Here is a 13,710-nt window from a genome sequence, read left to right as displayed (position 1 = left end):
AAGCATCTGTTCTAGTAAGGAGTCATACATAGACAGTAATCGACCTAGTATTTGAATACCAGGGAGTAAAAGTAAAGGGTAAGGGAGAGAAGGGAAGTGAGAGAGGCCTCTTTGAGGAAACATTTGAGCGGAGATGTCACTGAAAGGGAGGAATCATACTACCATGAGGACATCCCTTTTCCATCCATTCAGCCTTCTGTGTGCTCACACCAGTACTTCCAATCCTTATGCAAAATCCATAAGAGGCATTCTAGCCATTTCCCTTTTCATAGACAGCTAACAGTGGGGATTACGGATCTCATTATTCTCAATGTATATCGATATCTATATATCTTTATATTGTCATTAGTTGAATGTAAGCAATTGACAGTTGCTCTTCCTGCTACCCATCATCCTAACGCTCTACTCCGTGACCCAACTCATGTTCTGAGTTCCAGTCACTGCCACCCCAGCTCACAGTAGATGCCACCTTCCCACCTGGTCTCTGAAACTGTGCACAGGGTGCTACCTCCATCCCTGTAGTCAGAAACCCTCCTCAAGAAGCCCTGATCAAAGCTTGGAGCTGGTGGCTTGCACTTGAAATTCTGGCTACTCAGGATCTGAGGATCACAGTTCAAAGCCCAGTCAAGAAAGGAAAGTCCATGAGACTCTTATCTCCAATGAACCACTACAAAGCCAGAAGTAGAGCTGTAGCTCAAGTTGTAGAATTCTAGCCTTTACTAAAAGAACAAAACAAACAATGAACAACAAAAACCCAAGGAATAGTACTTGCACAGTGCCTACCTTGTTTTAGTCTACCCAAAGGCTTCTGACTACATTTAAAGCAAGCAACCAGGTAGGCTAGTAGTCTAGTAGTATATTTTTAAACATTTGGGTTGTATGCACTTGGGCCCTTACAAACATCTTTCCTGTTGCAGATCATGAATTTGTTTCAAGATAAATCTACAGTGTAATTGCTTCATTTCTTAAATCCTGGATAGAATGAAGGCTCAGTTCTTCTATATGAAGACTTCACCAACAAAACCATAGAAAATCCTAGGCTCATAATATGTTGTTTGGAGGGAAATTATATGGCTGAGTTGTGTTGTTCCTTGATTTTCGTGCCTAATTTTTTTTCTTTTTTGCCAGTCCTGGGGCTTGAAAACAGGACCTGAGCTTTGTCCCTGATATTCTCTGAGTTCAAGGCTAGCACTCTACCACTTGAGCCACAACGCCACTTCTGGCTTTTTTTTGTTTATGTTGTACTGAGGAATTGAACCTAGGGCTTCATACATGCTAGGCACTCCACCACTAAGCCACATTCCCAGTCCTTAGTGCCTAATTCTATGAAGGTCTTTTATCTAACAATTTATCCTTAATTATTTTATCTTTATGGACAACACCAACTGGTAATTTGGCCATTTTAATATAATGCCTAAGTTCAACTCAGTGAATTTAATTTTGTAAACACTAAAATAAATCAAATTGACCAATATTGCTTAACATTATTTAAAAGAACATCTGGAAGTTTATCCTTATTTTCATGACATAAGAATTTTTCTTCTTTTTAGTGTTACATAGCCCAAGCTATGAACTGTCAATCTTCCTGCCTCTGCCTTCGTAGTGAAGAGGGTAACAGGTGTATGCCACTATGCCTGACTCTATGCTATAAGAATTTTTTTTTGTGTGAACATACTGTACAGAGGGGTTACAATTACATAGGCAGGATAATGCGTACATTTCTTATCAAGCATTGCAGCCTCCTCCTTTTTTTCCCCTTCACATCCCTTCCCAGCCTCCCCCCGCCCACTCCCTCACCCAATCTGCTATAAGAATTTTTAAGTGGTTGTATAATATTTCTTGTTTCAATTCTTTGTACAGTTGTTCCTCTTTTTATTCACTAGGAAGAACTAGTCTTAGGGAAAAAAAATACTCTGGAAACTCCCATAAAAAGAACCTTGATGTCAGCCCAAGTCATTTCCTAGTTTTAATTCATTTTATTTTTACTTACAAATAAAGCATTCTGCGTCATTTTAGAACAAGATATCCTACTAGGAATTCAGTTTCCTTAGAAATTTATGACATTACAAGTTTCTTGATCTTGATGGTCCTTGTCTTTTGCAGATTTCTATTCAACACAGCTCTCGCGGTTCATTTTAAGGCATAGGTGTTAAGGATGTGTGTGCTAAAATGTTGCCTACCACTTGAGTCAGTCCTCCAACCCAGAACACTTGGCAGCAGTGCCCCTGAGAAGCAGAGCCGCAATCCAGTGCCCTACACTGCTCAGCCACACTCTTGTCTTTACTTACAAATTAATGATTTGTGAGTTGAAGAAATACCTCAAATCTCTCTCTCTCTTTCTCTCTTTCTCTCTCTTTTTGGTCACAAGGCCTAAACTCTGGGCCTGGCCACTGTCCCTCAGCTCTTCAGCTCAAGGCTAGTGCTCTACCTCTTGAGCCACAGTGCCACTTCTGGATTTTTCTGCTTATGTGGTACTGAGGAATCAAACCTAGGGTAGAGTGCAAGGCAAGCACTCTACCACCGAGCCACCTTCCCAGCCCTATAATCTCTTTTGAATAAATCAGGTATAAATAAACTTGCACTTCATAGAATTAATATTAGCCAGTGGGCAGTGGGGGAAATTGAGATTGAGTGTAAGGATGGGAAGGAAGACGACTATGTGATTAAATATAAGAAATGCTCCTTCTAAGATTCCCTCTTCAAATATATATATATATATATATATATATATGTATATATATATATATATATATATATATTTGTCACGGGGTTGGAACTCAGGGCCTGGGACCTGTCCTTGGCTTTTTCACTAAAAGCGAGCGCTCTACTACTTTGAGCCACAGCGCTACTTCTTCCCTCTGAAAATTTTACAAGGCATATAGCAAAGGACAAATTCTGGGATGATCTGAAGCAAAGAATCTTTCTTAATTCAGTTTCCCATGTGTATAGCCACCCCTCTGAATTTGTAAGGATGGTGCTAAGACCCCATGTGGATACCCCTGTCTTCCCGTGCCCGAGTCCCTCATGTCAAATGGCACAGCACTGCATAAACCTGCACATTTTCTGTGTACTCTGAGTTTCTCTAGGTAACTTACAACACTTAATACGGTATAGATGCGATGTAAATTATCAGACCAAGTGTTTAGGGAATAATAATTTTTGAATAGTCTATATGGGTTCTGCACAGATGCAATTCTTTTCAAACTTGCTTTTTTTTTTGGTTGGTCATGGGGCTTGAACTTGTGACTTGGGCACTGTCCTTGAGCTCTTTTAGCACTCTATCACTTTGAGCCACTTCCAGTTTTTGAGTGGTTAATTGGAGATAAGAGTCTCATGGGGACTTTTCTACCCAGGCTGTCATTAAACCCCAATCCTCAGATCTCATCCTCCTGAGTAGCTAGGATTACAGGCATGAGCCACTGATGTCTGGATTCTTCCAAACATTTTAAATACCTTTTTGGTTGAACCTAAGGGTGTCAAAGTGGTAGGTATTGAACACTAACCATGGGTATTGATCACAGATGGATGTGTGTTTGTGTAAATAGCCCTGCCACAATACAGATTGCCTGCATAGTGCATTTTATTTATTTTATTTTTTGGTGGTTGTGGGGCTTGAACTTGGGGCCTAGGAGCTAGAGCTAGCTCAAGGCTAGCACTCTATCACTTTGACCCACAGCACCACTTCCAGTGTTCTGGTGGAGATAAGTCTCAAAGACTTATCTCCTGCCTGCCTGCCTGCCTGCCAGGGCTGGCTTTCAACTGTGATCCTCAGATCTTAGCTTCTTGAGTGGGTAGGATTACAAGTATGAGCCACCAGAGCCCAGCCCATAGTGCACTTTAACAAGCACTACCTTTCATAAGTGGAGTGATGTGGTTTATTGTTTACAAATTGCCAACAAGGTAGTAAAGAACCTTTTTATCACTTCCTGTTGCTACGGAAAGACATCAGATAATTCAGCCTGTAAATAGTGTCTCATGGCAGATGGAAAGTGCTAAGCACCTAAGTGAAGAATGAAAGAGCATCCAGAGAGCAGAGACAAACTTGGTCTTCATAAAATGGGACAGAAGGGCTGGGATGTAGGTCAGCAGCAAAATGTTTGTCTGCCATGGGTGGGGCACTGCAATAAATACTACAGTAATACTAGTGATGCAAAAACAGACATCATGTTGCAACTGTTCTAAGCTTTATTCTAGCTTCTTTTCTTCTTTCAGCTGGGCACAAAGGAAGGCTACCTCACCAAGCAGGGAGGCCTGGTCAAGGTAAGGAAGTGTGGACTGGCTCATGCCAACCACAAAAAGTACATGCTATGTAGATTCAGTTCTCATCTTTACTACTTCTTGTAAACAACTGCCAACTCATTTGACCCACTTACAATATTTACTTATTTCAAGAGTTCATTTTTAGGACTAATAAGTCAGAATTCTAGGAAATGACTCGGGAGTAGTCTCTAGTTAATATTCATGAAAATATGTAATTCTTTTAATGGAATTGGGAATACTGGGAGTAAATTAGTACATTTCTGTTGTCTTTAAAAAAAAAAAACAGAGTTGTATATGATGTCTACCAAAAGGCATGCCAAAACCAGCTCTGGCACTACGTTATAAATCCCAAAGTTAATATAGTTTAGGACTTTATAAGTCCAGTCTGTCCATTTGCCCTCCCACTTGTGTGATTGTACCTATAAAGCATTTCTATTTTAACAAGTCATTGATCCTTGGTGCCATGTGTCTGTGACTTTAGGAGTAGGATACTTGATCTGTCTCTTTGGGACTTGACTGGTTGGATCTAATGTGAACATAATGTTCACATAATAATTCTTTGTGTCCCTACTAAATTCAATGTCCTCTGAGAATATGGGATATTCATATTCATAGCATTAAAAAAATTTTTTTTTATTGTCAGTCCTGGGGGTTGAACTCTGGGCTTGGGTGCTGTCCCTGAGACTCTGTGCTCAATCAAGGCTAGTGGTCTACCACTTGAGCCACAAGCACCACTTCTGGTATTTTCTGTGATTAATTGGAGATAAGAGTCTCATGGGCTTTCCTGGCTGGGCTGGTTTCAAACCGTAATCCTCAGATCTTAGCTTCCTTAGTAGTAGGATTATAGGTGTGAGCCACCAGGGCCTGGCTCATTCATAGCTTTTTAAAAATTTGTTTTTTGGGGACAGGGTTTCCTTTCTGGTCTCAATCTTAAGTTCTTACTACATCCGCCTCTTAGTGCTGAGGTTACAGGCATGTGTCAGCATGTCTGGGCCAGCATATTTATTCTTTAAAAATTTTAATTATTATTATAAAGTTGATGTGCAGAGAGTATATTTATTTATTTTTATCAGTCAATGGGACTTTGAACTTAGGGTCTAGGCGCTGTCCCTAAGCTTTTTTGCTTAAGGTTTGTACTCTACCACTTTGAGCAATAGCTCTAATTTTGGTTTCTGAGTGGTTCATTGGAGATAAGAGTCTCACCAGGGACTTTTCTGCCTGGGTTGGCTTCAAACCAGGATCCTCAAATCTTAGCTTCTTAAGTAGCTAGGATTAAAGGTCTGAACTACCAGTGCCTGGCACATATTTATTCTTAAATATTCGGGGGGGGGGGCGTTGGTGTTTTTTTAAACTGGTACATTGCCACCCCCAGGATAGAATATCATGTGGTTTGTTTCTGAACTTCAATTGGCTTGTTTGTAGGTAAAAATAATTTTGACATATCTATGGATGAGCTGTTTATGTGTATGCATATATGAATGTAAATATAAATTTTACATATATACATTTTCAAAGAAATACATATACTTTTCCCCAGGATAAATGTAATTCACTGTAGATGCCTCAAAACACATTCATTTTTATTATCATAAAGTTAATAAAATAACATTTGAATGATATGCTACTTCTCTTTACTTCTTTAAATAACCAAATGACATCTCTATTATGAGCTTGCTTAATCATGGAATAATGTTTATAGATATTCTGAAAGTTGGTTTTTTGTTTTTTGTCAGTTGTGAGGCTTGAACTCTGGGCCTGAGTGCTGTCCCTCAGCTCTTCCCCTCAAGGCTAGCGCTCTACCACCTGAGCCACAGCGCCACTTCCGGCTTTTTTTCTTTTTGCTTATGTGGTGCTGAGGAATCAAACCCAGGGCCACAGGCGTGCAAGGCAAGTACTCTACCACTGAGCCACCTTCCCAGCCCTCGCTCTACCACTTGAGCTACAGGGCCACTTCTGTTTTTCTGGTGGTTTACTGGAGAAAGAATTTCACGGACTTTCCTGCCAGGGCTTGCTTTGAACTGTGATCCTCAGATCTCAGCCTCTTGAGTAGCTAGGATTACAGGCGTGAGCCACCGGAGCTCGGCTCTGAAAATTTTTTCATCAGAAATGATACACTAGATTATGTTAAGGCTTATTTTATATAATCTTTTCAATATTTTTAAATTAAAATACATCATCTAGTTTAGACATTGCATTTCTGTATTTTACATCTTTTATAATGTTGTCATTATTTTTTCCCTTAGACCTGGAAAACAAGATGGTTCACTTTGCACAGGAATGAACTCAAATACTTCAAAGACCAAATGGTGAGATACATGTTAGTAATTTTTCCTTTAAAAATTCCTCTCCAGAATGAACAAATGCAGCAGTGGTAGTCACTAGACACTATGTTGAAAATGAACTATACAACTTGTGGGGAGGGATAGGAGGGAAAAACTGGGAGAGAGCAAGGGAAGGGGTAACATTGTCAAAAAGAAATGTACTCATTACCTGACTCTATACCTCTGTATATCACCTTTATCGTAACAATAAAAAAAACTAAATCACCTCCCTAGATGAAAGGAACATCTGCCTTTAATGTCCCCACAAACTTTCTTCTGTCCTCCTGAAAGACTAAAATCACTAGAGATGCAAGGGAGTTTTTTGTTTTGTTTGTGTCAGTATTGGGGCTTGAACTCAGGGTCTTGTGCTCTCATTTGGCTTTTTTGTTCATGACTGGAACTCTACCAATTGAGACGTGCTTTCTAGTTCCTTTCCCTGGGTCAACTGGCGATAAGAATCTCTTAGGTTTGAGCATCCTGGTGAGTACAGTCCAAAACCTCAGGTCTCAGTCTCCTGAATAGCTAGAATAGTAGGTGTGAACCAGATGGGAGGTTTTGATTCCTGATTGGAACAGTGTTCCTTTGATAAATATGGATGCCAAGAAATTTCTGTCCTGAGCTAGCTAAAGTTCAGCTTTGTTCAGGAGAATGGAATTTTTCTTTAAAAAAAATTTTTTTATATTCTCTTGAGAGAGAGACCCTTATTTCTTCTTTCCCTGGAACAGTTTCCCCCTTTATTAAAAATGTCCATTTCTTATGCCCATTTCACTAACTTTTTTATTTTTGCTTTCCTTACACACGATTTCTGACCAAGTAGAGGTCTTAAAAAAATATATGAGAAAAAAATGAGACTTTCCTTCCATGTGTTAAAAATCTGTCTCCACTAAATGTAAATCTGTAAAGGCAATGTGTTTCTACTGTTCAGTTTCAGGAATGACTATTGGCATACCCAGGATCCACATGATGTCCCTTCATAAGGCTGCCCACTCGTAGAGCTGCTGGGGGGGCGGGGAGGGAAATGAACATTTCTACATGGTAGAAAGCTTGCAAGGGAGTATGTGGTGGATACATTTGTGTGTTTCTTTCTGTGACATTTTTCTTCTTCTTTTTTCCTCCCTTTTTTAAAGTCACCAGAACCAATTCGGATCCTTGACCTAACAGAGTGTTCAGCTGTACAATTTGATTATTCACAGGAAAGGGTAAACTGTTTTTGGTAAGTTGCTTTTCATAAAGGACATTTTTTTCCTCTAGTCTTCTTACCTGAGTTTTATTTTAGCTGAGAAATGAAAACATGAGTGTCTTCATGTCTACAATGTGTGGTTCTGAGGGACGCATACTTGGCCCACCACACAGGTACACATTAGAAGTTTATTCAGCTGCCTGTGACACAATACCTCCTTTAGAGCAGTTTAAACAGTGGCAAGTTGGCTGGGTCAAGTTGTGCACTGCACAATGAAGACAGATATTTAGCCATCCACATCTTAGACAGCTTTGTGCCTCTTAAGTTTTCCTCTTCATTTTAATTCTAATTTTGCTGGCTCCATTGATGTGTTATTTACAATGTTATGACAGAGAAATGTATTATTCTAATACAATCTGTATAACATGACCATTTTCTATCCGGGACAAATGTCTTAAGATGCACTGTATCCATAAACTGCTTTGGTGAATGGCAACTCCTTTGCATAACTACTTAAAGATAAAAAATATTCAAAAATAAATAATGAAAGGAGTGTCTATTACCAGCCAGGTTTTAGAGTTTTACAAGCAAGAAGACTATACCATCAATCCTTTACCAGTTGCTTCAGTAACTTGCACTATTTGCTTTATCTTTGTATCCACAATTTCTGGAAGAAATGGAAAGCAAGTTGCATTATGGCATTTTACCCCAAATGACTTAAGTATGTATTCCCTGATAATAAGAATATTATCTGTGTAACTACAGAATCATTATTACACCAGCAGAAACCAACTATAACTCTGTAACATCAACCAACAATGGCGATCTGTTTCAAACTCACCCCAATGCACCATATGAGCTGGCAGAGGTATATTTTTCTTAGAAGAGCTTGAGAAACAGGCAGCCTCCATGGTAAGACCAGGCTGAGTGTGTGTACACTTTTTCAGGTCTTTCCTCATGTTGGTTACTTCTGTTCCCAGTGGCTACTGCAACTATAGAGCTCATGCTTTCATAGCATGAAGGAAGATGTAGAAATGTCCTCAGCCATGTCTATGCTTTTTGTTTTTAATCAGGAAAGCCAGGGTCTCGCTGGAAACTTCTTTATCCCCTTATTTCTGTGGCTACCACTGGTTATCGCTAGGCAAGGGAAGGTTAGGAAGAGCAATAACATAATCATGATTTGCAAAATAATTATGATTTATTGTCTGGGGTTCTATTAGCAAGAAGAAAGGGAAAGCAATCCATATAAATGGGGAGTTAACGGTGTTTTCACAGGGAGACAATTCCAGAAGCTATTCACAATACTCCTTTCCCAAACTCACCTGTCCATGGGAACTGTCTCAGGATTTTCCCTTCTGCCCTTAACTATTCAACACTGATGAAAGTTATTTACAAAATCTGCAGTTAGGGGCTTTAGGAGAAGCACTTCTAAACTTCAGTTCCAGGCCTTTTTAGGAACAGGAAAATATTTTTTAGCATTTTTCAAATCAATTTTTTTTTCTCTTGCTTGCCATGCTTATTCTTTGAATCATAGCACAGGATTCATCTTTGCGTCATACTGAGCTGAGTAGTGCTGGTACAGAGACTTGAACCCAGGGCCCTGGGCACTGTCCCTGAGCTTTTTCACTCATGGCAAGTGACCTACCACTTGAGTTATAACCCACTTCCAACTTTTTGGTGATATCTGGAGATAAGATTCTGGCTAGCTTCAATTCCTCAATATTCAGATTTCGGCCTTCTGAGTAGCTAGGACTCCAAGTATGAACCAGCAGTCCCTGGCTCAACTCAACTTGAAGTACAGGAAAAAAGAGGAAAGAAGATCTAAATTAGGACTATCACTCCAATAACTTCCATTATAAATAATCAGGGACAGTAAAATGAAGAATTATTGTACATCTAGGAAGTCCTTTGGGCCAGGAGAAAAGTTCCTTTTCTGTCCATAAACACTAACTGATGGCCAGAAATAGGCAAAATAACCAGGCGATGGAGTTTTATTGTCTAATTACCCTGTCCTACATAGTTGAAAGCTATCTACATCCATAGGAAGCAGAACAGAAGAAAAATTCAGAGATCCCTCTTCTCTGCCATGCTTATTCTTTGAATCATAGCACACGATTCATCTTTCAATCATACTCAACTGAGTGAACACATGAATTGTATCCTACCTGGAGCATGCACAGCGAGGGAATCTGGTGGTATCCTGGACATTTCCTTCATTGGAGTCTCCTTCAAGCACATGTACTTGTAATATTATAAGTCTAAACTTCCTAGACATGTCCACCCTCAGCTGGCAGAAATAGCCTCAAGTTACTTCTTGTGTAACAGGTCTTTGTTACTACTTACCAAGGTCCCTTTTCTCAGTTCTTCTTCCCCTTAGAATATCTTAATTCATGTTCAACGTAAGTAATCATTTGGAGTATCTTACATTCTTTTTGTTTGTTTTGTTAGTTTAGTATTTCCATTCAGGACATTTTATCTCTGTGCAAAGACAGGGGTAGAAGCTGATGAGTGGATCAAGATTCTTCGATGGAAGATGGTAAGTTATTATAGTCTTCACATGTCTCAGGCCTGAGAAATAATGTGTGGATGATTTCAACCATACTCCTTGGCAGAGTATTGCCAATAACCAAAGGAATACTTGCAATACCTGCAAGTGTACTTGCAATAACCTGTTCATTCTTTGGGGGCATGAAAAAAGATCGAGACAGGCTTGTAAAAAGGAAATGGGGTAGCCATATTCAGGTCTTGGCCCAAAGGCCTTAACGTTTGCAGGTTAGTTTGGTTTTGTTGGGAGGACATTTGGGACATGAAGGTCTCTCAGAGGCAAACTAACATGCTTCTTGAATGGAAAATCCTTTCAAATTGTCACCTGATAACGCAACTGAATTTAGCTTCCCAATGCAAGCAGCACCTTGTCCATCAAGGGGACAAAAGGTATTTTATCTGCTTGTTATATGCTTTTTTTAAAAAGTTTTTTTTATTGTGAAAATACTGTACAGAGGGGTTACAATCACATGAGCAAAGTAATGAGTACATTTCTTATCAAGCATTGTTGCCTCCTCCTTTGTTTTCCCCCTACCATCCCTTCCCTCCCATCTTCACAACTACATTCCTCCCCCACCCCAAATTGTAAAGTTCGTTTTTCGACATAGCGTCTTGTACATCTCATTGTTGCAATGGGTCCACCTGTATCCCGATTTAAACAATTTGTTTTTTCCCTTCCACTCCCCAAATTATACCAACATCAAATACAGTGAAAACAGTGGTTATACTGTGGGGAAGGGACATACAAAGCAACAAAAAAATCACATGGTACCTTATAAAAAGAGCATGTCAGAGTGCTCATAAGTCACCAATCTGGGGCTGGGAAGGTGGCTCAGTGGTAGAGCACTTGCCTTGCATACACGAGGCCCTGGGTTCGATTCCTCAGCACCACATAAGCAAAAAGAAAAAAGCCGGAAGTGGCGCTGTGGCTCACGTGGTAGAGCACTAGCCTTGAGCTGAAGAGCCGAGGGACAGTGCCCAGGCCCAGAGTTCAGGCCCCACGACCGGACTCCCTCCCCCCCTCAAAAAAAGAAAGTCTCCAATCTCAGACATTTTTGCATGTATTTACAAGTCTGTGACACTAGACAAGTGCTTGAACTCACAACATACTACAATTTCCTACCAATGCATTAGTCCAGTTTTGTTGCTATAATGAAGTACCGGAAGCAAGCTACTTATGAAGGAAATAAGGCTTATTTAATTCAGAGAGTTTCAAGAACATAGAAGTGCATTAGTGAGCTCTGGTGATGACCTGATTGTTGAATACAATGATTGGAATGTGAGAGAGAAAAAAATCAACATTGACAAACTGAAAAGAGGGCAGCTCAGGGGTCAAAACCTACTCCAGAGGACCACATTCATCTCGCAGGGCTGTGCTCCAATGACCTAAAAGCCTCACACTATGCTCCTCCCCTTAAAGGTCCAATCATCTCCAATACTGCCACACTGGGAACCAAGTCTTTAAATAAAGACCTTTAAGTACACTCTCAAGACCTACCATCATGAAATGTTTGAGGTTTTCAAAAGCAAAGGCATCTTTTTCCGTGTGTATGTGTGTGTGATATATATAATCTACAAGTGTTTCCACAAAATTAAAAATCTAAGGTCTAGGACTATAGCTCAGTGTTAGGAGGCCATGGGTTCAATCCCTAGACCACTCCCATTTTCCAAAACAAAGAAATATGAAAAAAATTCTTGTTGAATATCCCTTTGTTACTGGCTTAAAATTTTTTTTTCAGTTTGAAATCCAAGTTAAAATATCATTCATTTGGAGACCGTTCCAATTCTTCACTGATTTTCAGTGAAATTTTCTATATGAAACTTTTGTTCTGATGTGAATTTCTTACTCCTTCTACCTTGCAATTATCCGAATGACACATTATTGAAAATTTAAAATAAAAATATACAGTTTTAAGACTTCTTCCTGTGTAGATGACTATTCAAAAAATTTCAGGTATTTTCTGTTGTTCTTTACATGCTTAAAACAGTATGTTATAGACATCTTTCCATCTGGACAATTTCACATTTGTAGTCTTCCTTTTGACTCACTTAAATAGCATTGTCATGGTTTACTATAAGGATTACACTAATTCCCAAATTGCACATGGTACAATTTACACTTCACAATGTCCCCTGAGAATAATATAGAAAACCAGATTACAACTTGGGATGGGTAGAATGATAATTATAGTTGCATGTCTTCCTTACTAACCAACACATTTTACTATCTGAGTTCATTATCTTCAAATCACCCAGTAATCAATGCCCATCTGTTTTATTACAGTCACAAATAAGAAAACAGCTCGACCAAGGGGAAGGCACAATCCGATCTCGGTCATTCATCTTTAAGTAGATCTTTCTTGCCGAGGAGGGCTCGGACTGGGCAGAGAGGAACGCTCCTGGTGCTGTGGTCCATGGGAGGCTTCAGATGCAAGCTCACTAAGGATTTTCTTTTAAAAAATACATCAAAGCAGATGGTGACTGGGAACATAAATAGTGTTTACAAGACTCATGGAAAGCAGCTGTCCTTGACAATGTCTCCTTGAAACCACCCTGCAATGCTTGCGGTTCTGATGGAAACTGATTAACTACCACTCTGAGGTCTGCTGTGGCTCAAAGCGCACCACACAGAACCAAGTACCTTTGTTGTCACTCAGGGTGTCCCAAGGTTGTTGACATTAGTTGCCCCCAAGTCACTGGGTCAGCAAAACTAATCTCCAGGCTGTGCTGTGAAGCAGGAAGTAAATAGCCTTTACTGGGGAGGTTCAGACCGCTTTATGAAATGTATTGAGATAACAAACATCAAGGATTTCCAAATGAGAGGTTGTTTTTGTTCAAATACAAAAGCCCAAAGTTTCCAAACTAAAAGAGAAAGGTTTGCTGCATTCATTTTTCTCCTTTTAAAAAGCTTAGAAGTCTTTCACTTCTAATGATAATACTATGTATGAAGTAACTGCCCTGTGGACTGTTAGGACAATAAAGGAAAATGAATGCACAATTTTTAATGCGTTTTTTACAATTAAGTGCTTTTTAAGAGCTTTCTTTACCACTTTGGTGAAATGTTTTCAAGAGTAAGAAAAAATTCAAGCATCACTCCTATAATTGTAGCTACTTAGGAGGCTGAGATCTAAGGCTTTCTCAGTTCAAAGCCAGCAAAGGCAGCAAAGTCTGAGACTCATCGCCTATTAACCAGTAAAAAGCTGGAAGCAAAGTTGTGGCTCAAGAGGTAGTGTGATAGCCTTGGGCAAAAAAAAAGTCTAGGGGCAGCACCCTGGCCCTGAGTTCAATAACTTAATAAAATTTTAATAAGCGTACTTGTAAGCACTAAGTTATCTTTTCCTGGCATTTCTCCACATGTATTGAAAAAGAATTCTGAAAACAACAACAACAAAAAAACTGTGTTAT

At 39.5% G+C, this 13,710-nt stretch overlaps 1 protein-coding gene across 2 annotated transcripts in view; it reads left to right on the top strand.

Annotated features, from left to right (window-relative positions):
• Dapp1 (dual adaptor of phosphotyrosine and 3-phosphoinositides 1) overlaps positions 1-13,303 on the top strand; it is a 38,937-nt gene extending 25,634 nt beyond the window's left edge. Inside the window, exons 5-9 of one of the 2 annotated variants that reach the window (XM_042701791.1) lie at positions 4,213-4,260; positions 6,504-6,566; positions 7,709-7,794; positions 10,210-10,297; positions 12,590-13,303. In XM_042701791.1, the coding sequence (XP_042557725.1) occupies positions 4,213-4,260; positions 6,504-6,566; positions 7,709-7,794; positions 10,210-10,297; positions 12,590-12,658 (354 nt within the window). In that variant the 3' untranslated portion in view covers positions 12,659-13,303. The remainder of the gene's footprint in view (positions 1-4,212; positions 4,261-6,503; positions 6,567-7,708; positions 7,795-10,209; positions 10,298-12,589) is intronic. The other variant, XM_042701792.1, reaches the window with a different exon arrangement.
• Positions 13,304-13,710: the final 407 nt, after the last annotated feature.

Source organism: Dipodomys spectabilis, unplaced genomic scaffold (assembly GCF_019054845.1).
Source record: "Dipodomys spectabilis isolate Male_0828 unplaced genomic scaffold, ASM1905484v1 ptg000297l, whole genome shotgun sequence".
NCBI lineage: Eukaryota > Metazoa > Chordata > Mammalia > Rodentia > Heteromyidae > Dipodomys > Dipodomys spectabilis.
The sequence above is the reverse complement of the archived record's forward strand: the minus strand, read 5'-3'. Positions and strand labels throughout refer to the sequence as shown.